Consider the following 24,232-nt stretch of genomic DNA (forward strand, 5'->3'; position numbering starts at 1 on the left):
GCAACTCCCCTCGCCACACCCCCCACTCTCCCACACACACTGCCTGGCTACTGCAGCATGGGGCCAGTTGTCACCTGTGGGCAGACATCAAAGGACATTTTTCCAGATACAGCCAGCATCTCCAGACCCGAGTGGCCTCAGGTCCTATTTAGATCTGTGGTCTAGTCCCATGACAGGCTTCTGAGGTGAGATATGATGTGTGGGAGCCTAAGATTCAGCCCTAAGAACCAGACACACCCACCAGGGCACAGAAGGCCCTGAGAGTTAGGGAGGGAACTCTGGTTTAAGTCTCGCGCGAGCACTTAACATTTTTGAAGATTTTGACCACAGACCTGGCTATGGGAGGGGGCAATCTTCTTGAGCAGGGTCAGTTTACCCAGTAAACAAGGCATGCAGGGGCTTACGTGCATGAATTTACTAAACTGTAGTGAACAATTTCACCTGTTTTTCACCACATCTGTGAAATTGTTCACTACAGATTAGTAAGTAAATACAAGTAAGCCGTGCATACCTTACCTAATGTAAGCCACTTTGTATCATGCTTACTTGTTAATCTGCCCTGTTCTTGAGGTTTTATTTTCGCCCAGTCAGTTGCTTTAGTTTCGTTTTCTTGAACTGGCTTCTCATACTGAAAAGAGTCCAGGAAGTGCTCCTCCCCTGACTGCGATTCACCTACAATTCCAACCGCCAGACTGGCTTCCTGGCAGTCACTCCTGACTTGCAGGGCTATGACCATGGGAGTCCAGAGCCCCACAGGCCCCAGCCCTGGGCAGACCTGCGTGCTTATCCTGATCTTCACTGTCCTGCTGCAGTCCCTCTGTGTGGCCGTGACTTATCTGTATTTCACGAAAGAGCTAAAGCAGGTCAGTACAATGCACTTGTTCTGGGAGCTCACAGCAACTCCGGGCTAACTGCATCTCTTTGCCTCTCTACACACTCCTCTTGGAAGAGTTTACCTTGGAAGAAAATGCCTCCTTTCTCTGACCATGGGCTGTAATTGCTAATGCATATAATTGTTGAGGACTTTACAAAAGTTTAAGTTCAGGAGACTGTTGTGAACAAAGTGCAGCTACAGAACTGACTCTACCAGTGACTAGCAAGTGCAGGCAACAAGACCTCTGGGATTTTTTTCTTTTTGGCTTAAAAAGGGTGTATATTTTATAATATTAGCAATAGCTATGATTGAGTGCTCCCTGCTAATTGCTTTGTGGTGGTTGTCTCATTAATCCTTGACAGTGCCTGTAGCTGCATGAGAGCAGGGACTGTGTCTACTTTTGCTTACCGTTGCTCCTCTGGACATAGCATATGGCTTGTACATAACACAGCAGGTGTTCGCTAAATAGGTGATGAATGGATGAATCACCTTCGCCACAGCTGTAGGTACCATTACTACACGGGAGCAAGGCTCTAAGCTACTGAATGCCTTACCTGGTATTCTGGCTATAACTAATTCCAATGGACTTTCAGATAGACATCTGCTGAAAACTGCACGGACAGGAACACTCTTCATGTGCTGTTTGTTTATTCTCAGCCCTGAGGACTCTTAACCACTGCTAGCCTCTTCCTCCCACCTCTCTTTTTGAAATATCTTAAATTATTTGGATGGAAAGTTTTAACACAGACAAGTCAGACTTCCAAAAGTCAGCAGATAGAATAACATACATAGGAGCTGCGATGAGAACCAAGGTTTGGAGTGTTCGGCTTCTCTTTTTCTCTCCAACACTGAGTGTGGAGTGAGGGTAAGCCAGGTCTTCAAAATATGTTTGGGTTTAGATCTGTGGCATTTCTGTGTAGGCAATAGGGAACCACAAGAAGGACTGGCCTTCTACCTAATCCTCAGCCACAGGCATGTCATGGGTGAAGTCTGTAGGAAAGAGGTTAGCAGATGGATTCAGCATTTTACTCTTCGTGATAAAATAATTGAAAAGAAACTTGTCATTCTGTCCTCATGGATGGTCCAAATACTAATCCAGGCACGTTTGACAGAGAAAAAAAAAATGTGTGCCATTTTAGTTTATGTATCTCTCAACTGTATAAAACTTCTGTAACCATGAACGCAAAGCTGTTTAAAAGAAGCCAACACAACTTTTATTGTGTTGGTTACAGCTGTACTAGGAAAGTAAGATCCCAAGAGAAATGACTTACTCAAAGTGAGACAAGTAGCTACGGCTAGTACCTGGTCTATGGGCACCTACGCAAGGTGACCGGTGTTGTTAATTACCATTGAGTTGGCCCCCTGACTCATTTGCATTTTGTCATACACACTGTCTTCTGCTGCATTGTGATAAGGCAATACCAAATCTGCCAGCTGGCTAGGAAATGCAAGGCTAAGGTTCTCAGAAAAATATGAGTTCTGCAAAAGCCATAGTGTTTTAATTATCTGTTAGAAATGCAGTTTGCATATCCTGTGGAGTATAAATTTGATTCTCTCAATAGGTTGGAAATTTTTCCTTTGGAAATGGATGAAGAAGTCTCTTGTTTGATTATCAAGCGATTATGAAAAATATGACTACCATTAGATGACCAGAGAAGTCTGCTTTATTCGTAGATCATATTTAGAAAAGGTTTTATATTTGTAAGGAAAAGAAATCAGTATAACTACAGCTATGCTAGAAAACTGCTGTGTTTATTGGCTTAGAGCCACCATGTCCTAACCTTTGTTACATTTGCAATGTAAACAATGGGGCCCCTCAATTTGCTTACATGACAAGTTTGCCTGATTTTAAGACTGGACTTTGAATTTTTCCACAATAAAAATGACAGTTTCAGATAAAGCTTAACATCCCAATTGTGCACATTTTTTCTTGATTGCGTATTTACACATGCATACATGTATGTACAGGCTTGCAGTGGAATATGCTGAGAGTGCTAGAGAGGAAGGAGAATTGCAGACATTCAGTGTCTACAAAGTCCCAGGAACTTTGCGAAGTGTTACCCAGTTTCACCCTCATTAACAACCTGCCTTAGTTATCTAGCGCTGCCATGACAAAAATACTGCAAGTTGATGGCTTTAACAAACAGAAATTTATTTTCTCATGGTTTAGGAGGCTAGAAGTCTAAAGTCAGGGCACCAGGTCTAGAGGACGGCTTTCTTTCTCTGTTGGCTCAGGGGGAAGGTTCTTGTCTCTTTTCAGCTTCTGCTTCTTGGCTCCTTCGTGATCTTCACGTGGGATGGTATCTACCTTCCCCTGTTGCCCCTTGTTCCTCTGTTCTAACCTGCTGTTTTTAGATCTCAAAGGTAATTAGCTTAAAACACACCCTGCACTGATATGGTCTCTTAACATAAAGAAAACCCATTCCCAAATGGGATTATAACCACAGGTACAGGGGTTAAGATTTATGACACATATTTTTGGGAAACACAGTTCAGTCCATAATACAACCCTATAAGGTAATATAATTACCCCATTTTATAGACGAATAAAGGAGCCCTTGTGGCACAGTGGTTGAGCGCTCAGCTGCTCAAAAAAGGTCAACAGTTTGGATCTACCAGCTGCTCAGCAGAAGAAAGATATGACAGTCTGTTTCTATAGAGAAGCCTTGGAAACTCTATAGGGCAGCTCTACTCTGTCTGAAAGGGTTGCTATGAGTCAGAATCTACTCAACCGTAATCGGTTTATAGACGAACAAACTAAGGGTCAGGGAAATTAGGTGACTTGTACAAGACTACAAAGCTAGTAAAAGATAAAGTCCAATTTTGAAAACAGAGCAGACTGATTCCAAAGCCCAAACTCTTCCCAGCACACACAAAGCCCAGACTCTGTTTTCTCAAGGGAAGGTGAATCTGCATGTCCTTGGGTGCCTATGTAGCATATTCACAGCAGCATATTCGACAAAAGTATCATTTTCCTAAAACAGATTACTGGTTCCCCCTAGGCTGGTGAAAATTTGCAGAAGATAGAGTGGAGCAAGGATTGTAGGGGGTAGGAGTTAAGAAAAGGTGAGAAACATTAAGTCTGTAGACCAGCAATCATGAACAACAAGTATGGACTCAGCCTCCGAAGTCTGTGTCTCTCTGAGAAAGTTGGAACCGTCTACTTCTGACACCACAGGTGGAGAGGAAAAGGGGTAAGGTGACCCTTCTTCACAGATTTCTATAAAGAATCCTTTATGCTAGTCATTGTTTTTAGAAACCGATTGCCTGAGGCTAATGTCTGGGCAACAGAGACGGTCAGTGCCACCACCTCAGAATGTCTGACCCAGCAAAGGAGGAAGACTTACTTCAAGCCTTGCCAAGGACTGGTTTACCCTGGCTTAGACAACTGCCACGTTTGCTATGGCACCAATAGCAGCTGCTGTGGAAATCCACTTCACAGAAGAAAGGGCTTCTGGAGAAGAAGAGCAGGCATCCAGTGCAAAGGCTGTCTCTCCTTCCAGAGGCATGCCAAGGAGAGTAACACACGCCCAGCCCCTTCCTCCAACACCCGGGGTCAGTTTCAGGAGAGAACAGCCCCAGGCTGCATGTGGTGCGGCAGGAAATACACACTTCTATATATAGGGTTGCTATAGGGTCATTATCAGTTAGAATCGACTGGACTGCAACAGGTTTTGTTTTTTTGTTTTTTTTTGGTTTACGTGAAAAGGATGTGGAGAGGTAAGGGCAAGGGGTTGGTGGTGGGGAAAGACACATCACATGAATTATTCTTCGAATATTTCTAAGTATTGCTCAGTTCTAAATATTGCTAAGTATTCTTGGAATAACCACAGCCTCCCACCCCTCCCCCCACGCCTCCAGTCTCGAGCACTGGCCAAGCTCTGTGGAAGAAGCTACCAAATATGATAATGTAAGAAATGTAGTTGGATGGGAAGGGGTCATTGAGGCTTCCTCTCTGTTTCTGTTCTTCAGAAATCAATATTTATATCTAGAAGGAGAAACACTAACATGTTGACAATTTTGATCTCTAGGTGGTAGGATTATGGATGATTTATTCCTTTTAATTTTTCTATATTTTCTAAATTTTCTACAGTAAATGTCATAAAAATATCAATGTTCATCTGTACGTGATTTTCATGCTGATTTAAACAGCATGATATTTTTATATGGCCTTAAGAAAAAAACAACCATATACAAAATTGCACATGATCTAATTTCAACTCTAAACAAGTATGTGTAGAAGGGGGAAGGTCACCCAAAGGTCAACTAGGAAGTTAAGCTTTGGTCTTCTAACCCACCCAAACCCACTGCCCTTGAGTCGATTCCGACTCGTAGAGACCCTATAGGACATAGTAGAACTGCCTCATAGAGTTTCCAAGGAGTGCCTGGTGGATTTGAACTGCTGACCTCTTGGTTAGCAGCCATAACACTTAACCACTACACCACCAGGGTTGGTCTTCTAGGAGGGGGAATTATGGGTGACTTTAGTTTTCTTCTCTTTACTTCTCTGTATTCTTCAGGTTGTCTGTGTATCCTGAATTCATCCAGGTTCGTGAACTTTTAGGTAATAACGAAGTCAAATTAGCTGGTCAATTTTCCCCACATATACCAGGACCTTACTCAATTTTCAAGTTTCTCGCATACCCCCTAATGTGTTTCTGGAAAATCCTCAGAGAGTATACCAGGCTCCAGCCAGCACTCACCCCTGACCTGGGCTGGCCCCTGCTACAATGCCTGCACTACTAACTCCTCCCAAACTTTACTTCAGCTATTATTATTGCTTGACCCTGGGCGGCTCCCCATTCTGCCTCTTCCTGCCTGTGACCCTGGCCTTCTCTGCTCTCAACGTGTAGGAGCTGGGTCAGCTTCCAGCTGTTGTGCAATAAAAAGACAAATGGCTTCTGGGATATGCATGCCTTTTTGCCCCAACAAGTTGCAGAGGTTAGAGAGCTGCTTTATCATTTTCTTCATCAAAACACATGCTTGGCCAGGCCTGGCCTGGGACAAAGTCCAGTAAACATTAGCTAGCTCTCCTGGAACCACCCCAGGCCTTGAGGCTGAATCCAATTCTCCTGTCTTCCTACTCCATCCTCCCCCTCCCCGTTCTGAAGTTTGTTAGACACACCCACAACCATATATGATTGAGTTCTTTCCTTGCAAAGTTTGTTCATATCTCAACTCAGGTGGCACACTACATCTACAAGGAGACTGTTTTACTCTTGTAATTAAAAAAAGAAAGAAGAAAGAGAATAAACATTCATTTAAAAGTAAATGAATGTTCTATGCCAGGGTGTGTGGAAGTAATTAATTAACTCTGGTTTACACTCTTGTACTTGAGGGACCTTGATCAAATGTCCAAGGGGCACACAACTGAGAACACATTCATGTGAGTCTAGCTGGGACCTCACATAAATTAGTGCTTTCATTTGAAATGAGACTATCTTTTTATAGGAAAGAGCAGATCATCATTAAGTTTGCTCCCTCCTTTAAGCTTTGGAATTTACTAAGTTCAAATGACAGATAAAAATGTCCACTTCCTCATTTATTTCCCCAAAGGCAATCCAGCGGATATCTACAGGGAAATAACATCTATTTAATCCCTGTTGTTAAACAAAACAAAACAATAAAGCTTTTGGCCCTGCATGGACTTCCTGTGTTTCTTGGCAAGATATAAAATTTGATTGACTGGGGGAGGGTGGGGGTGTTTGGGGTGTGTGTACATGCTTAACATCAAGCAAGGACTTTGTTGACAGGGATGAGGACTTTGTTGACAATGATTTGACTACTGCTTATGTTTTCTCAATCAGACCAAACCGGTTGCCGTTGAGTTGATTCTAACTCATGGTGACCCCAGGTGTGTCAGAGTAGAACTGTGCTCCACGGGGTTTTCAATGGCTGATGTTTTAGAAGTAGATCACCAGGCCTTTCTTCAGAGAGGCCTGTGGGGGGACTTGAACCTCTAACCTTTCGGTTAGCAGTCAAGTGCATTAACTCTTTGCACCATCCAGGGACTCCGTCTTAACCAGAAGTTTAATCTTTGAAATTGCCTACGATAAGTGGGTACCTTTCCTTGGCTCATGTTAACCCAAGTCTCTTAAGAGTTCCATAAACTGGGGGTCTCCAGCATTATGGTCGTTCATTAGCTTTACGGACAACCAGTGCTGCAGGATGTCTTTCCTTTGCTGGCAACTTCAGCTAAACTGATTTGTTAGACGTTACACGTGGAACGAGCCTGAGCTTTGCAGTGAAGTGGACCTTCACTGCAAACCTTCAAATGATGTTTAACTTCCCTGCAGGTAAATCCCTAGCTAGTGTAGACATTTAATAAGGCACCATTCAGATTTGGACCGGCAATGTGGGCCATGTTCTGCTATACAGAATAGAAATCACAAGAACTAGAATTTACTCAGCCAAAGCTCCTGTACACCGCTCTACAGGCTTTGAGTATATGGAAAGAGGGACCGCACTGTCACCACTACCACCAAGATGGGCATGAGAAGGTGTTTCTGGAGGGCTTAACAGGGCTTGACTAATTTTTTTTTTTTTTAACTTCTTTTGAAATATAGCATACAGAAATATACAAAACTTTAAGTGTACAGGTAGCTGAAATTTTACAAAACGAACACACCTGTGTAACCAGGTCACCAACCAATACATTACCTGAATTCTAAAGGATTTGGCTAATTTCTTATCTGTTGTTGTTGTTAGGTCATCGAGCCAGTTCTGGCTCATTGCGACCCTCTAGGACAGAGTAGAATTGCCCCATGGGGTTTCCAAGGAGTGGCTGGTGGATTTGAACTACTGACCTTTGGTTAGCAGCAGAGCTCTCGTCCACTATGCCACCAGGGAACCAATTTTTTATTTATGATCCTTAAGATGACTTCACTGCCTACTTTGTATCTAGGTGGGTTCCCAGCTTTAGAAGGGGCTCCACAGTGTGTCAGAGCTGGAAAGGACCATAGACGTCACCATAGGAAACCAGCTGAAAACTCATATGATCAGCCACAGAACAAAAGCAACTTGCCAAAAGAAGAGCACTGTGACCCAGGGTGCCTGACCCACACCTGTGCTCTTTCCATCTTATCTAACTGCTTCTTTTATTCAAAGGACAAAGCACAGCATGCTTACTTTTCTTCCAAGACATGAACTTATCTAAGATGCCAAGACATCTGTGAATCAGTCATCAATCTCTGTTGTTTTAACTTACGTATAAGTATAAAAAGCACTTGTGCATAACATCGTGTAATATTCCATCCCAACCCAGATGCAGGACAAGTTCTCCAGGAGTGGTGTTGCTTGTTTCTTAAAGGAAGATGACAGCTCTGGGGACCCTGATGATGAAGACATTATAGACAACCCCTGCTGGCGAATCAAGTGGCAACTACGCCAGCTTGTTAGAAAGGTAGGTGCACTACTAGGTAGCCTCACCAGAGGGCATAGAAGGTCAGGGGGCAAGGAATCTTTAAGGTCAACAAGGCTAGAGCCCTCATTTTGCAAATGAAGAAACTGAGTCCCAGAGCTTATAAGCAATTTTCCCCCAAATTTATAGAACTAGGAAAGTCTAGAACAGCGTCAAACACTGGGTCCTGGCTGACACCGGGACTAGAGTTCATTCCTTTACCTTCCTCATCTAGTCTAATCTCTATTTTACCATGTGGAAACTGAGCCACAGATAAGATGTGTCTTCAAGGTCACACAACAGTAAAGGGTGTGTGTCATTTTTTTTTTATTATTCAAAAGATAGAAAAGCCCAAATAAGGGTGCTTTACATTCTTCTCAAATTGTTAATCTCTGGAGTTAAATATATATTTATTTTTATGTGTGTATAATGATAAAGAAAGAGAAGAGGAAGACGAAAGAAAGACACTTTGAGAAACTGAAGATGATGACATCTCAATTTATACTCAGTAAATGGCAAGTCACAAAAAATCATTATCTGTTTATGGACACTGCTTTCGCAGACTCTATTAGAAACATTCTGTTAGCTAACGGTGTTGTTTCACTGTTAGCTAAAATTAAGATGTTTTTAACTGATTTTGCTTTTAGCAATGTGACTTAGATCAAATCAAGTTTCTGCTTTGGTGCTATTTCTTCCTTTGTAAGATGATATTTAATAATATTTGTCTTTTGTCTACCTGGAAAGGTCAGATAAGGACGCGGATGTAAAAATACTCTGTAAACTATGAAGTACTATATATGACATCATTGTTTTAAAAATATACTGGGGAAATTCCAAGGATAAAGGAGGACGCATGTCAAAGACATGTTTGTGTAAGTCCATTGTTTGGTGCTTAGGATCTACTTTGCTGTAGGAACAGTGCTGTGTGGGTGATTAGGGCTCTGGTTTATGACCTTCAACAGTACTCACAATAGAACCCAGGCATCTATTTCATTTCTACAGGAATGAAATCATACTTCCGCCTGGGAGTCCAACAAGTTCATCTGTTCGGTGTCTGCCCTGGAAGTGTGGTCTGGGCTGGGGCAAGCCAGTGGTTCCAAAGCAGCTGTGGTTCTCTATGGTTCTACTGCTCCAAATTACAATGATTGCTCAGGGGGTGAGGACTAAGAAACACCTGGGGTTAGGAAAAGGTCCCGAAGAACCCGAAGAGTAGAACGCCACAGACAATGGGGTTACAGGTGGCCAAAAAACAAAAAACCATTGTGTCGAGTGGACTCCAACTCATAGTGATCTTATAGAACAGAGTAGAACTGCCCCATAGGGTTTCCAAGGAGTGGCCGGTGGATTCAAACTGCTGACTTTTGGTCAGCAGCCTGAGCTTGTAACCACTGCGCCACCAGAGCCCTGTGCAGCAGGTGACAGGGGAAACTCAGAATGAGGGCAGCAATCTGGAGACTGATGAGGGGGCTGGGTGCTGGGGCTGGCAGATGGTGAGATAAGGGAAGTAGTAGAAGTAGGCTTTACAAATCCCTTTCCTGCTATTCTTCCTTTCCCTCCCAATCTCACACCCCGCCACCAACTAGAATAGAAGCCAGCAGGGGACACAAAGGGTGTGGGTGGGGAAAGAATTCCTCATTTTTTGCACCATTATTTGAACAAGTTGTTTCCAGTAAACATACCATGCCCATTACATAATACATTACCTCATTTAATCCTCACAACATCTCTATAAAAAAGGAATTATTATTACCCTTTTATTTTTTTTAAAACTGATGTAGAAATTAAAGTTCAGATCAGTTAAGTAATTTGAACAAAGTTTCACAGAGCTAATAATTGACAAATTTGAACTCAGGCCATATGACAATGATTTTAATCACTCTCACTTTGCCCCCCATACCGGAGGGATTGCCCTTCTTTCCTTCCTGCTGCTCCTCCTCTTTCCTTCCTTTTTTTTTGGTCCCAGAGAGAGAAAAAGAGGGAGAGAGACTTTAGACTAGAGGTGGTTACCCCATTACCTGGAATCGGAGGGAGAAAGAAGCCCAGTGCTTTCAATTTGAGGTGGGAGTACAAAGGAGAAGGGTTTCTGGCAGTTGCGAAATTAACCACAGTGATGGGAAAAGGAGAGCAGTGATGGGAGAAGCCCCCAGGTGTCACAGAGCTGAATGGAGGGAGAGTCAGAAGCCAAGGATGAGCCAAGTCAGGGTCTGCCCGTTTAACAGAAAGGCTCAGTTTTTTCTGTTTCTTACTGGTTTTCCCATTGGTTAGTACAAAGAGGGGGGGTCTTACTAGATGCTTAGCAGAGATATAAGAACTTGGTAAAACATGTTGAGAATGCCAAAGCCATGTTCTCAGAAATGTGAGAAGGATACAGTGTTGTCTGGTCACACCTAACTGGGTGGGCTGCAGATGTCCATTAGGCACCATGAGGTGGAGGGATGCCTTACATCTTGGAGCTTGGGTCTGTGCAGTAAGTTAAAGCTAATGGGCTCTGCTACGCACTACACTTACACACATACACAAGCACACACACGCATACCACCCCACACCCACCGCTCACAGAGAGTGAGATGAGGTAGCTGCCATACCAATCAGCTACATCAAGGCCTGGGAACATCAGGCTGACTGATTTGGCAGGATGGCACCTTCCTCCCTCACTGTTCCAGGTGTGGCCTTTCGAAGGCTTCATCCTGAAACAGAACTTCCCCAGAGAGGGGACCATGCCACCGTCACATGTACACACAGCTGCCCACGGCATTCACCACGGCACCCACTCTGCCCTACACAAACCCTACTCTTGAAGAATTTAAAGTTGCCAAATCAATATCTTATGTAGCCATTTCCCTTTAGACATCAGCAAGAAAAGCCGTAGACACCCTATGGTCAGTTTAAATTTTTAGGGAAATTAACAAGCTTTATTCAATACTATTTGCAGATGGTTTTGAGAACCTATGAGGAAACCATTCCTACAGGCCAAGGTATTTTTTTTTGTTGTTGTTGCTATTTTAATCTTCTACTGTCAATTTTGTCACAGAGTAAACACCTCTCCATTCTCCTTCTCTCTGCTTCCATTATGCATTCCATCTCTGAACTGCTGCTCCTTATCTCAAGCCACTTGTTGATTCTATTTCCCTCTTTGCACTGGTAGCTGGGAAGCTCAGAACAAAATCAGTGGCCTACCAATGATCAGAACTTTATTTCATCTTAATCTTATTTTTCCAATGTGAATTTTCCTTTCACCTCAGTCTCTTCACTTACTTTTATCTTCTAATATGCTATAGGAAACCCTGGTTGCGTAGCGGTTAAGAGCTACAGCTGCTAACAAAAAGGTCGGCAGTTCCAATCCACCAGGCACTCCTTGGAAACTCTACGGGGCAGTTCTGCTCTGTCTTAGTGGGTCGCTATGAGTCGGAACTGACTTGATGGCACCTAACAACAACAACAATGTGCTATAGCAACTTGGTGGCTCAGTGGTTAAAGCATTCAGCTGCTAACCAGATGGTCAATGGTTCGAACCCACCAGGCACTCCATGGGAGAAAGATGTGACACCCTGCTTCCATAAAGATTTACAGCCTTGGAAACCCTATGACACATTTCTACTCTGTCCTGTAGGGTCACTATGAGTTGGAATCGACTTAACAGCAGTGAGTTTGCTTTTTTTGGTTTAATAGGCTACAAAGTGCCTAGATGGTGCAAACTGTTTGCACTCGACTACTAACCTAAAGGTTGGCAGTTCAAATGCACCGAGTGGCACCATGGAAGAAAGGCCTGGCAATCTGCTTCCATAAAGATTATAGCCAAGAAGATCCTATGGTGCATTTCTACTCTGTAACACATGGGGTCACCATGAGTCAGGATCAACCTGACTGCAACGGGTTTAGGTTTTGCTTTTTGTTTGCTTGTTTGTTTCTTTTGGTTTCATATGCCATAAGTAAAAAAAAAAAAAAGAGCCATCTTAAATCCTTGCTGGAACATGGCAGGAAATAAAATGAGGCCATGAAAGTTATCCAACTTCTCTGCTTCTCTACCACCAGGCTTTACGCCTTTCTTTATGCATAAGCCACTTGACCCATCATCACTTTCTTATCTACCCACTCACAATCCTCATCCTATGGTTCCCATGCCATGGCATCTTCCAGCTCATGGTCAACAGCCTTCTCTTGACACACTTCCTTCTTCCATTCTGTTGCCCTGGCTGGCCTCTTTAGTCTTCCATCTGGCTCCTTCTATTCCTGACTTTTCACATGGTCGACTCTGCTCATCCTTCATGGCTCATTTAATTGTCACCTCTTCAGAGAATCTTTCCCTAACCACATTTCTAACTGGGTTTCCCATACTGCATTATTTCTATCACACTTTCCTTGTTCATTTTCTTTTGTTTGTTTGTAATCTGTGTCCTGACCCCTTCCCTATTAAAGATCCACAAAGACAAAAAAAAAAAAAAAAAATGTCTTTCTCTCACCTCTTTATGCCCAACTGCAGTGCAATGGATCACTTTTGGGTGGCCTTTCTCACTATGGCCTTGTAACTCACACCCAAGTAATTAGGTGGGACTGTGCAAATAAGGTAATCGTGACCCACCAAGGGGATTGGTCAGTTTTGCCATCCCCCTAGGCTTAAAATGAGCTATCCCAGGAGTGGGAGGAAAGGATTTCACCATCACCAAGGAAGAAGAGCCAAAAGCAGAGCACATCCTTTGGACCTGGGATCCCTGCACTAAGAAGTTCCTGGAACCAGGAGACTGAGAGAGTGAGGGAATAACACTGAAGAAGGTGAGAAGCGGTGGCAGAGAAACAGCAGCAGGAAATGACACAGTGGGCTTCCTGGCCCACAGAGGTAGAAACCTGAGTATCCTTGGACAGGAGGCTTGCTGGTGAAGTAAAGTGTCTCTGGGCACTTGGTGGACCTAGGCTTGCCAACTCATGGAGGTAGACCTCAATGCCTTCAGGCTGGGCTTACTGGCAGGGTTGGGTGCCTCAGGACACTTATCTGCAGAGCTAAAAGAGCTTTGTTACACTTGCCAGAGCAGAGCAGAGGCCAACAGGCCAGAGAGAGTTGTGCCTACAGGCACCACTGAGAAGACAGTGTCCTGATGGTATCCTGAGCATTCCTGAACCTGAATCCTAAGCTGTTACTTCCCTAGTAAACCCCCTAATCATGAGTATTGTCTGTGAGCTCTGTGTGGCCATTACAATGAATTATCACACTCAATAGAGAAGTAGAGAGTGCCGTGGGAGGGATGGTTGGTGTCAGAATTGGTAAAGATGGTGGAGAGCGGTGGCATGTCTGACCTCCACCTCACAGGGATCAACCTTAGGCTGTTGTCTTGATTTTCCTTCACCCTTGTGAAGAGAAAGGAGGTCGTATGTCGCTGCCACACCATTCTTATACCAGCCCCTAACTCTACCCAGTAGATTCTTAATAAATATTTTTGGAAAGGATAAATAATGAATAAGTAAATAAAATTACTGAATTAAATTTGCTATTATTTGGCATTTGCCTCTCATCTCTCTGTTTTCCCATGTTAATGGGCATACAGGCCTGAATACATATACCAGGGACTTACAGTCCTGGGGCACACTAGCCGGGCAGAGAAGAAAGGATGTCTTCCTGCTTTTCAGCTATTTTCATCTGTCATGCGTTCTCTAGAGGAGCAAAACCAGTGAAGTGTATATATAAATATATAGACAGAAACATTTCAAGGAAATGGCTAACACAGCTGTGGAGGCTGGCAAGTCCCAAATCTATGGGTCAGGCATCAGTCTGAGGTTTCTACTGACTTACTGGTTGCAGGGACTGACACATCAGCAGGTCAGGCAGAAAGATGCTAGCTCCTGTCCGAAGAACCGGAGGTCAGAGGACAATGAGTTGGATTTTGGATAGAGCGGGAAATAGCTTTGCAAAAATGTCCATATATATTAGATGCAAGCCACACCCCCAAGGAAACTCCCCTTACATCAGATCACAAAACAGATGATAATTACATAATACTAAGAATCACAGGTTAGCTAGGTTGACACATAACATTAATCAGCACATCATCTAATGCAGTGAACTTTTTCAGCATTTGATAACCCCCATTTTCCTTTATTGAATATGACACTGAAAAAGAAGACCTGGCACAAGGATTCAAGCATTCTTTCTGCTCATTTTCCCTAAGGTGACAGTGGTAGTCAGAATGTTGAACACCCCACCTGTTCAGATAAGACACACCTGGTTCAGTCTATGGTAGGTGCATGTACTACTTTCAATGTTGAAAGAATATTTTTTTCTTATTTGTCCAATTAAGTATAGAAATGTACATTTTGTATACCAGGATGTATCTTTGACACTCAAATATACATACTTTCAAGTTTCTTTTCTGGGAGGTGTTTGCCAGAGACAGGAGGAAATTTCCTTTCTTTAAAATTTGCTTTCAAAGCAAGGCTTTCTCATATCCTTGCAATGACCTCAAATGCCAGATATTTATAATTGGCTTCTGTTATTGAATATTGTAAACACTAAGTGTAAAGGTCTAGAGGCAGGCAAGCATTATGAATTATTTAGCAATGGAGAATAAAGGCAAATGGGCACACTAACCTTGGAACCTGAGCATTCTGAGGGTAATATATAATTGACTATGCATGCCCATTTTCCTTTGATCCACAATCAATGCTCATGGAAGCAGCAGTCAAGAAATCAAATGACGTATTGCATTAGACAAATCTGCTCCTCTTTCAAATGTTAAAAAATGAAGATGTCACTTTGAGGACTGAAGTGCACCTGACTCAAGCCATGGTATTTTCAATTGCCTCATATGCATGTGAAAGCTGAACAATGAATAAGAAGACTGAAGAAGAATCCATGCCTTTGAATAAGGGTGTTGGCAAAGAATATTGAATATACCATGGACTGCCAAAAGAATGAACAAATTTGTCTTAGAAGAAGTACAGCCAGAATGCTTCTTAGAAGAGAGGATGGTGAGACTTTGTCTCACATAACTTGGACAAGTTATCAGGAGGAACAAGTCCCTGGAGAAGGTCATCATGCTTCAGAAAGTAGAAGGTCAACGAAAAAGAGGAAGACCCTCAATGAGATGGATTGACACAGTGGCTGTAACAATGGGTTCAAACATAGCAATGATTGTGAAGATGGCATAGTACTGGGCAGTGCTTCACTCTGTTGTACATAGGGTCACTATGAGTCAGAATTGACTCGACAGCACCTAACAACATGCGTCCCCATGACATGGTTTGTCTTCAGCATCCTATAAATGTGCACCCATTCTGAATAATTAACAACTAATACCAAATAGGTGGGGGAGAGATTCTTATTTCCCATTCATTCTTCCTCCATGGAATGCTTTTTTTTTTTTCAAATCTTCGATCTATCATTCTTTTTTTTTTTTTTTAATGTACTTTAGACGAAAGTTTACAGCTCAACTTAATTTCACATACAAAAATTTATACACATATTGTTATGTGATGTTAGTTGCAATCCCACAACCCTGGGTTTCTTGCGTCCATTCAACCAGTTCCTGTGCCTTCCTGCATTCTCATCCTGCCTCCAGACAGGAGCTGCCCATTTGGTCTCGTGTATCTGGTTGAACTAAGAAACACACTCTTCATGAGTATTATTTTATGTTTTATAGTCCAGCCTAGTCTTTGCTGGAAGAGTGGGCTTCAGGAATGGTTTTAGTTCTGGATTAACAGAGCTTTCAGGGGCCATAGTTTCCGGGATTCCTCCAGGCTCCTCTGTGGAATTTTATCACCTCCTTTCAGTTCCCTCTTCTACTAGCTTAATCCCAACCAATCATAATAGTCTCATAATTTGCTTGGCAGCCTCCAGTCCTGTTACTTTCTATCCACCACCTTCTAGCCATCAAATCTTACTGTGAGATAGGTTGGCATAAAACACAACCCATATCTCTTCACTTCCCTCATCTTTCAGAGTCTCTTCATGTCCTGTAAAGTCCAAACCTCTTAGACTTGTATTCAAAATCCTCCACAATTTGACTCCTCATTCAGCCTGGAACTAAACTCTTCCTATGCCTTTGTCCCAAGCTTGCTTTGTGCATCCTGCCTCAGGCCTCTATTCAATCTCTCTGGAAATGCCTTTCTCCCATCTCTGTGGGCCCAAATCCACCCATCTTTACCCTGTTCAAGCTTTTGTTCTCGCACCTTGAACACTTTCTTGTTACATTTGTTCATGATTCTTTTTCCTTTTTCCTGAGGACTGCCTGACACAGTAAGTGAATGAGAGGACCTTCAAAACCAAAAACCAAACCCATTGCCAATGAGCTAATTCCGACTCACAGCGACCCTACAGGACAGAGTGGAACTTCCCTATAGGGTTTCCAAGGGGTGGCTGGTGGATTCAAACCGCTGACCTTTTGGTTAGCAGCCTAGCTCTTAACTACTGTACTACTAGGGCTCTGAAAGGACCTCAGCACCATCTTATTCACAACCCTCTTCTGACATCTCTCCAATAAATAGGATTCTTTCCCTCCTCTGAACACCCAACAGCCTTTATTTTTATTCCTTATACGTAGATTATTTTCCCTTTCTAAGTTATGTCTTTGCTAAAAGACTGTTAAGCCCTTTGAGGGCTCAGTCAACATAATCGATATCTGATTAATTATTGTTGCCCCTGCATAGGAATGTTTATTTCATGAAAGAATAAATCTTATAACCAATATAAGCACACTTGGGAAGTTTGAGCTGATTTTTTTTTTTTTTTTAAGATAGTAGTTTGTTGAATTTGCATTCTTTTAGGCTGCTCTGAAATACCTTGGGTGGTGGTCAATAGAAGTTGATTATTTATTTTGATACAATGAATTAGCAACTCATATGCTCATATACTGAGCATCGTGACCAAGATGTCAATTCGTATTCCTTCAGAGGGGCAAATGACTGTTGGATACCAGTTTGTAGCATCTATGGGCTGTTGTTATCATTGCTGTTCATTTAGAATCAGTAGAGTTAGCAAAGAGGAAAAAACAACTGAGATGACAAAAAGTTGGTACCACACTGATTTTATCTATATATAACTTATAGTAGAATTTTGCAATAACTGGTTGTTAGAACACGTTAAAGCACTTGGCAGGATTATTACAAGTACACAGTTATTTTCTAAAGAGGGGCCAGAATCTTCACATTTTTATATGCTATTTGGGTCTTACCTCTGCAATGTTGATACGTTGTGATCCATATGACTGCTTATTCTGGTCATCTTTTAAAATTAAACATAAACTGAAGTAGATTGGCCATCATATTAAAATGTAGGCTGTTTTATGAAAACCCACGGCATCAATTTTGGAAAGCCATTATGTGTACAACAGCTGTGAACAGCAACGTCTTTGAGAAGTAGTTGGACAAGTTCAGGTGATTCTTGGACATTTCTCTTTTAGAAAAGCAACAAGATATTCCTTACCTAGGAAGAGAAAGACATCTTCCAAGAGTAGCAGCTCACATAACTGGAAGTAGTCGGAGACCCAGCACATCCTCAGCTCCAGGTAAGAGAAAGAAAAATTGTGTGATTTAAAAGAAGGCAATAGAAGAATTATTCCAAACAATTTATTATTTTACTTTTAGCTAAGCCTGAAACATTCATATTGCAATCTACAAAATGCTCAGTGGTAACCAGGGTTGCAGACTGACTATTTTCAGGAGCAAGTTTATGAACTCAATTACTCCCAGGGTATAGCTGGCCTCTGGAAAATTATGAAATGAAAGAACTTTGTCTTTGAGGTTCCCAGGATCCTGTTTTTGCATTTACTCTTCTTCTTTAAAGTAGTTTTTGTCTCTCTTATGATTATCTCCTTCTTTGCACTCCCATCAAATTGTCCTCTCTTCAAAGACTCTAAGTCATTTCCCTTCACTAGGAATCATTAGGTTATGGCACCTAATGGCAATTGTGTTAAGTTTCACAATAGGAAGTTGCCAATATTTGACCATCTTTCATTTGTAGAAATGTTAGTTTCATGTACTCGCGTACCCATTGCTTTTGTGTCGATTCTGACTCATCGCAACCGTACAGGACAGAGTAGAACTGCCCCATAGAATTTCCAAGAAACACTTGGCGGATTCAAACTGCTGACCTTTTGGTTAGCAGCCATAGCACTTAACCACTACACCACCAGGGTTTTCAAATTTCATATAGTTTAGCTAAATATGTTAAGCCTAATTTTAACTATATAAAAGGTGCCAGTATAGTGTTACAGTTTAGTGCATGAGCCTTACAATATGAATATTCGGGTTGGAATCCCAGCTCCTCCTCAGCTAGATTTACATTTTGAGCAAGCGATTTAATCAAATTAAGCTTCACTTTGTTCATACGCAAAATGGTGATAACTTTAACTCAAAAAGTGGTGAAGATTAATAATAAGTAATATAGTAAGCACTCAGTAAACAGTCACTTCTGTTATTATGAAAGTTTCTGTGCTAAGTCAAAGAAACTTCAAAGATCAGTTAGTGGATGAAAGGGGTCTATTTCTGGGAAGTTGCCTTCCTGCTACAGGTTTCCCCCGCTATCCAAAAGTACAGGGCTCCTGTGAAACTTTTTGTAAGCCAAAATGGCATAAAGTGAAGAAGCAATTACCATTAATTTATATGGGAAAAAAATTTTGAGCATTCCCAGACCCAAAAAATAACCTACCAAATAACTCACTAAATCTAAAATGATAACTACACAGCCTATATAAGGTAGAAATAATGTATGTATAGCGCAGTTTCACAGACACAGTTTAAAGCCATGGCAGCTTGGTGCCGAGTGTAGCTCCGAGGAAGAAGCTTGGCTAGCCACTCTTGCTGCTCGGGGGGGTGCACTGCCCCTTTCAAGGCTCACTGCAAAACAAACACTGAATGCTATTTCTGCTTTTCACCGTTTTTCATAAAAATGAAAATCCTCTTCAGATTTCTTTTGGTTAGCAAAAACAGGTACTAATGTAAAAAAAAAATATATATATATATATTAAAAGCAAAGTGGTGTAAAATCAACTTTCGAAAAGTGGGAGATACCTGTATTCCTGAACTCATGTTTTATAGATGATTGGCATATTTCTACCTAAGATTAAGATCATTATTACTACGTTGCTGTTAACCATTCATCGACAAATATACTAGTTGTTTTAAGCTCTTAAAAAACTAAATTTTGCACAAATCATGGAGACGGACCAAATTTAAAAACACATCTTTTTTTTTTTTTGGTAGGTCCCTTTTTCATTCAAAGTCTTTGAGGGTTTAAGATTCAAAGATCTAGAGATCTTTAAATCTGGGTCCACTTTACCAAACATGTGCCCTCTCTTTTTTTGGATTAGGGCTGCCTTCTGCTTTGGTAGTGGCTTTGACTCTGGAAAGCTGAGCAAGACCTAGGAGGGAACCTAGAGTATAACAAGAAGCTCTGAGCAATAGATCCTTTCTTTTGATTTCCTTTTAGGTTGTCTGTTTGAGATCACCAGCACAGGAAGGGAGCGGGGTCTCAGGACAGAAGTTCTTTCTAGAGGAAAGATTCTATGTTGAGTAGACTATCCCCTGTGCCACCTAAGTGTGGCAGATATAGCATAAGTGACAGATGTCATATAGATAATCAAGGGACTCCCAATAGGTCACAGTGAGACAGGAGCCACCCAATAGAATGTGACTAGAATTTAGAATCCACTTAAGGTTGAAGGAGCAAGTAGTTTTATACTACTTTGATATTCTTTGTGTATACACATACACACAGAAATGCTGGTCACAGCTGTGGGAAACTTCGCTTTGCTACAAATTCCTGTTAATATAGTTCTCTCTTTTTTCACTAACCACTATCTAGGCTCCTGGAATGAAAAAGCTTTGGGCCAGAAAATAAAGAGCTGGGAGTCATCAAGGAAAGGACATTCGTTCCTGAACAATTTGCACTTGAGAAATGGAGAGCTGGTTATCCATCAAACGGGGTTCTATTACATCTATTCGCAAACATATTTTCGATTTCAGGAAGAAGAAGCTGTGGGAACTGTTTCAACGGCAGAACACAGAAAGAAAAACAAACAAATGGTACAATATATTTACAAATACACAAGTTATCCTGACCCTATACTACTGATGAAAAGTGCTAGAAATAGTTGCTGGTCTAAAGACTCAGAATATGGACTCTATTCCATCTATCAAGGAGGAATATTTGAGCTTAAAGAAAATGACAGGATTTTTGTCTCTGTAACTAATGGACAGTTGATTGACATGGACCAAGAAGCCAGTTTTTTTGGGGCCTTTTTAATTGGCTAGCTGGTTGCTGTCAAGTTGATTCCAACTCATAGTGGCCCTACTGGACAAAGTAGGACTTCCCCATAGGGTTTCCAAGGCTGTTATCTTTACAGAAGCAGACTGCCACATCTTTCTCCTGCAGAACAGCTGGTGGGTTTGAACCTCGAAACTTTCGGTTAGTTGCTCCTTTAACTGGCTACGTGATCTGCAAAGAAAAACAATCCCCCAGACGTGACCATTCACTTTTGTGACCTTTCAGTTTTGTTTTTGTTTTGTTTTTCACAGATCTAGGAGATTCTGTACTTCAAAATAATTTTGCAGTGAGGAGCCCTGGTGGCACAGTGGTTAAGTACTTGGCTCTTAACTGAAAGGTCAGTGGTTTGACTCCAACAGCTGCTCTGTGGGAGAAAGATATGGCAGTCTGCTTCTGTAAAGATTTCAGCCTTGGAAACCCTATGGGGCAGTTTTACTCTGTCCTATAGGGTCGCAATGAGTCAGAATCAACTCGATGGCAACAGGTTTTTTGTTTTTGTATAGAGTCACAATAAAGTTGGAAGAGACTTGACGGCAATGGGTTTGGTTTGGTTTGGAACATCTACTATCCTTATCTACTCCTTGCCAAGACTCCAGAAGAAAGAGCAACAACCCATCTCTTAAGAGGTATATCAGGGTAGTAGCTTCCACACTGCCATAAGGGAAAATTTATTTTGCCTCTGCCAGAAGAACAATTATTTTTATCTACCAAAATCAGGACACAAAATGTTTTATTTCACCATTTTATCTTTTCAGATTGGATTGTGGTAGGGGGGTGGGGGAGGGTGTTTGTTGCAGTTTGCTTAATTTCCTCTAATTGTTATTTCCAAACAGAACATAATTTAAGCACTTTGGTTGTATGCTCAAATGTGTATTTAAATGTGTGATAGAATTTTGCAAAACCAATGACCTATTCATTAGAAATACCTTTTTTCAACAACATAAACAGCCACTATATAGGTTTGATGCATTAATATTGCATGCTTTAAAATCAGAAAATGTATGCATCAGGATTGTATTCTTTCACCATACTTATACTATCTGTATGCTGAGCAAATAATCCAAGAAGCTGGGCTATGTGAAGAAGAACGTGGCAGGATTGGAGGAAGACGCATTAACAACCTGAGATAAGCAGATGACACACCTTGCTGGCTGAAAGCACTTACTGATGGAGATCAAAGATCACAGCCTTCAGTATGGATTACACCTCAACATAAAGAAAACAAAAATCCTCACAACTGGACCAATAAGCAACACCATGATAAATGGAGAAAAGATTGAAGTTGTCAAGGATTTCATTTTACTTGGATCCACAATCAACACCCACGGAAGCAGCAGTCAAGAAATCCAACAATGAATTGCATTGGGCAAATCTGCTGCAAAAGACCTCTTCAAAGTGTTAAAAAGCTAAGATGTCACTTTGAAAACTAAGATGTGCCTGACCCAAGCCATGGTATTTTCAATCACCTTGTATGCAAAGCTGGACAATGAATAAGGAAGATTGAAGAAGAATTGATACTTTTGAATTATGATGTTGCGGCAGAATATTGAGTATACCATGAGCTGCCAGAGGAAAGTACAAATCTGTCTTGGAAGAAGTGCAGCCAGAATGTTCCTCAGAAGCAAGGATGGCAAGACTGCATCTTACATACTTAGAACATGTTGTCAGGAGGGATCAGTCCCTGGAGAAGGACATCATGCTTGGTAATGTAGAGGGTCAGTAAAAAAGAGGAAGACCCTCAACGAGATGGATTGACACAGTTGCTGCAACAATGGGCTCAAACATAGCAACAATTTTCAGAATGGTATAGGACTGGGCAGTGTTTTGTTCTGTTGTACATAGGGTCGCTAGGACTCAGAAGTAACTCACCGGCACCTAACAATGACAATATGGTCTTATTTAAAGCCTGTCTCCTCTCACTAGACCATAAACGCTATGATAGCAGAGACCATTTTGTCTTGTTTACAACTGTATTCTCAGCACCTAGAACAGTTCCTGAACATAGTCCCCATGCAAAATATATTTGCAAATAAATTGATGAATACCTGACCATCTTGGAAAAAAAAAAATAAAGAAGGATTCCCTACCCAACTCCTGTGGGGGGAAAAAAATAATTAATAATAGATACTTTGATTTCAAGGGGTTACTCTTACCCACGAACCCCAACTACAAAAGTATTGACTTGTTTTGTTTGGTTTTCTGCTAACTGCTCCACAACGTTGTAAATGTGTCTTTTCCAGCTAGAACAGGGTAGTTAATAACAAACCCATTACCTTGTAATTTAATGAAAAAGATTTTGTGCTTCCTTGATTTTGGTTTCAAGAGGTCTCATAGCTATAAAGGGGTAAAGGGCCAATTTTTCAGGAGTTAACTTTTTAAACGCTAACTCAGTACCCATTAAGTAGTTTGTCACCATGGAAACTTGTATGCATTAAGCAAAGAATTATTTAAACGTCTGTGAAATCTCCAGTCCTCAGGAGCATTTTACTTCATTTTCTTCTTGCAGGGAGACTTGTGCTCCCCCAATTTGCAAATTCTTTATTATTTGAAACTGTTAAATGTTATATTATTGTTTTGAGCTAATTCAAAGGTTTATTTTTTTAACAATCATAACTAGCCTACTTTGAGCCACTTTATTTTAGAAACAAAATGATATCCTTGCATGTATATAGAATGACTGCTCACAAAAAAATCTTATGTTTTAGTTTCTTTGTGTTTTGATTATTTTTAACATCCCTGGTTCAAACTGCCAACCTTTTGGTTAGCGGCACTGTGCCACCAGGGCTTCAAATGTTAAAGCAACTTTGAAACATTTTTAAAATAATTTCAAAGTAGAGAAGTCCTCTTTAGCCAAGATTTAAAACTCAAAGAAAAAGATATACATCTGTATAAAACCTGTGAAAGCCAGAACTTGTGTAAGGCAGAAAACTGTCAGAGAAGGAAAACTAAAATATTTTCCACTAAAACAAGTGGTAAGACTGTACCCGGTCAAAGGCAGAAAACTTTCAAGACCCAGAAAACCAAGGTAGTCCTGTCGAGTTCTGGCTCTCACAGGTTTCACTGTATTAGGTTATGTATTATTTACGAATAAAAGAGCATTAGTTTTTATTCTATATTTTTGTACTCAAATTTTTAAGTATGTGTTACTTTTTTAACAAAAATGACATTATGTATGTACTTTTTTTTTGTCTAGTGATCATAATTGTTTTATATATTGTTACCAAAAATGGGTGTTATGGATTGAATGGTGTCCCCCAAAAATATGTGTATCAACTTGGCTAGGCCATGATTTCCAGTATCATGTGATTGTCCACCATTTTGTCATCTGACGTGATTTCCCTATGTGTTATAAATCCTACCCCTATTATGTTCATGAGATGGGATTAGTGTCAGTTATGTTAATGAGGCAGGACTCAAACTACAAGATTACTGTGTCTTGAACCAATCTCTTTTGAGATATAAGAGAAAGAAGCAAGCAGGGAAAAACGGGGACCTCATACCACAAAGAAAGCAGCGCCAGGAGCAGAGCGTGTCCTTTGAATGTGGGTTTCCTGCACGGAGAAGCACCCAGACCAAGGGAAGATTGATGTCAAGGACATTTCTCCAGAACCAACAGAGACAGAAAGCCTTCCCTTAGAGCTGGAGCTCTGAATGTGGACTTCTAAGCCACCTAAAGTATGAGAGAATAAATTTCTGTTTGTTAAAGCCA

General features: G+C 41.3%; 1 protein-coding gene across 1 annotated transcript; it reads left to right on the plus strand.

The window, feature by feature from the left end:
• The first annotated feature begins 570 nt into the window (after positions 1-570).
• TNFSF10 (TNF superfamily member 10) lies at positions 571-24,232 on the plus strand. The gene is made up of 5 exons (XM_049867195.1): positions 571-863; positions 8,139-8,276; positions 11,206-11,248; positions 17,660-17,764; positions 20,062-24,232. Exons 1-5 carry the CDS (start codon positions 729-731, stop codon positions 20,508-20,510), a joined length of 870 nt encoding a protein of 289 aa, XP_049723152.1. The 5' UTR covers positions 571-728; the 3' UTR covers positions 20,511-24,232.

Source organism: Elephas maximus, chromosome 23 (genome assembly GCF_024166365.1).
Source record: "Elephas maximus indicus isolate mEleMax1 chromosome 23, mEleMax1 primary haplotype, whole genome shotgun sequence".
Classification (NCBI taxonomy): Eukaryota; Metazoa; Chordata; class Mammalia; order Proboscidea; family Elephantidae; genus Elephas; species Elephas maximus.

What these genes read in the sequence shown, in the direction of transcription:
- TNFSF10 (XM_049867195.1), top strand. Translation starts at nt 729, where the DNA reads ATGACCATGGGAGTCCAGAGCCCCACAGGCCCCAGCCCTGGGCAGACC. An exon ending in TCACGAAAGAGCTAAAGCAG is followed by an intron (nt 864 to 8,138) that starts GTCAGTACAATG and finishes ATCCCAACCCAG; the next exon opens with ATGCAGGACAAGTTCTCCAG. An exon ending in TACGCCAGCTTGTTAGAAAG is followed by an intron (nt 8,277 to 11,205) that starts GTAGGTGCACTA and finishes TACTATTTGCAG; the next exon opens with ATGGTTTTGAGAACCTATGA.